Source organism: Salarias fasciatus, chromosome 5 (assembly GCF_902148845.1).
Source record: "Salarias fasciatus chromosome 5, fSalaFa1.1, whole genome shotgun sequence".
In the NCBI taxonomy this organism is placed as follows: Eukaryota; Metazoa; Chordata; class Actinopteri; order Blenniiformes; family Blenniidae; genus Salarias; species Salarias fasciatus.
In genome coordinates, this window is record NC_043749.1 from 11,287 (window position 1) to 12,893 (window position 1,607).

At 46.9% G+C, this 1,607-nt stretch overlaps 1 protein-coding gene across 1 annotated transcript; it reads left to right on the top strand.

The window, feature by feature from the left end:
- Window positions 1-282: 282 nt before the first annotated feature.
- LOC115388535 (lysozyme C-like) lies at window positions 283-1,306 on the top strand. Its single transcript, XM_030091695.1, has 4 exons — window positions 283-501; window positions 770-925; window positions 1,031-1,109; window positions 1,198-1,306. The coding sequence occupies exons 1-4, from the start codon at window positions 369-371 to the stop codon at window positions 1,262-1,264; spliced, it is 435 nt and encodes a 144-aa protein (XP_029947555.1). The 5' UTR covers window positions 283-368; the 3' UTR covers window positions 1,265-1,306.
- The last annotated feature ends 301 nt before the right edge of the window (window positions 1,307-1,607 follow it).

A 1,607-nucleotide genomic window follows, 5' to 3' on the forward strand; every position in this document is an offset into this window, starting at 1 on the left:
CTCAGGCTGTCCATTGAACAATTAACCTGTTGTATTTAAACATCATAACCACATCAGATGAAGAATCTTTATTGTCTTTGTTTTAATGTATTTCCTTCATTTCCCTGTGAAACTCTGTGAATTGTCTTGAGTCCAGAACTCTTTCTTCAGGTTTGAATGATCCTTCAACAGTCTATGAGAGAGAACTGAACCTTTCCACAGCTGCGTCTTTTGGAGTTGAGTGCAGGTTCTGTTTCAGCTGTGACCAAAGGGCGGAGCCTGCAGTATTAAAGGAGGCAGAGCTGAGGAGGAGACATTAGTCCTGCAGCTTTACACTGTTCATCACAGGTTTTCTTTACTTTGGTTTCTTTAGAGAAAGCTCTGCAGAGATGGTCATGAGGAGTCTGGTGTTTCTGCTGCTGCTGGCTGTGAGCAGTGCCAAAGTGTTTGAGCGCTGCGAATGGGCCCGAGTGTTGAAGAAATACGGGATGGACGGATACCGAGGCGTCACCCTGGCTGACTGTGAGTACAAATAGCTCTAAACAAACAACAGAATGATATATCACATGTAGGCCTCATGTTGTCTGAGAGGCGTTTGTGTTCATGACTCCTCTCAACCAGCTGAATTTAACCCACGATTCAGTGTGAGACACAACTAACTCATTTCAGAGATTAAAACTTTAGGAGGACTTTCCAGCAGTGATCAGAGGCTGAGAGACTTCAAATGATGATGAACACCAGACTTGCCAAACAAGTCTTTGATGCCCAGTGCGATACTTTCATTCTGCAGGGGTGTGCCTGTCTCAGTGGGAGTCCAGCTATGACACCGGAGCCACCAACTACAACGGACCCGGCTCCACAGACTACGGCATCTTCCAGATCAACAGCCGCTATTGGTGCGAGGACGGCTCCCCTACAAGCAACGGCTGCAACATCAAATGCAGCGGTCAGTGAAGAATCCCTGCATTTACACCTCCCACTAAAACATACCTGGTTCTTTGACTTTCAGCACATGGATATAAATTTAATGATCCACCAAATTCAATTTCAGAGCTTCTGAGTGACGACGTTGGTGCAGCGATCAACTGTGCCAAGCGTGTGGTGAAGGATCCTCAAGGCGTCAGAGCCTGGTAAGTCCTGAACATGTGATGAGACTGTGATGGACTCACTGCTTTAACCTTCACATGTGGAGGAATAAACGACTCGGCTGTGTTTCAGGGTGGCCTGGAAACGTCACTGTGAGAACCAGGACCTGAGCTCCTATGTGCAGGGATGTGGTGTGTGATCAGCTCCTGGAGTCCAGCATCCTCTGCTGCAGTTGAACAACTTCTTGTGGTTCAAAATATTTCAGACAAATGCTGAACACACTGACGTACTGCAGCTAATAAAGTGCCTGAAAAGGAAGTATTCAATCAATTCTTTCATTTGAGCTTTATCCTTCTTGCATTTAAAAGTGACCCAGAGAATAGCTTGGAGTGTTGATTTTAGATCATTTCCGCTGAATCCCATTTCACCCCTCGGCCCTACCCCTCATTTTGCGCGTTCACGGGGAGGGGTAGGAGTGTCCCAATTGTCATGACGTAGGGGTAGGGCCAAGAAGGAGGGCCAGTCCTGCCTCCAAAAGGAGG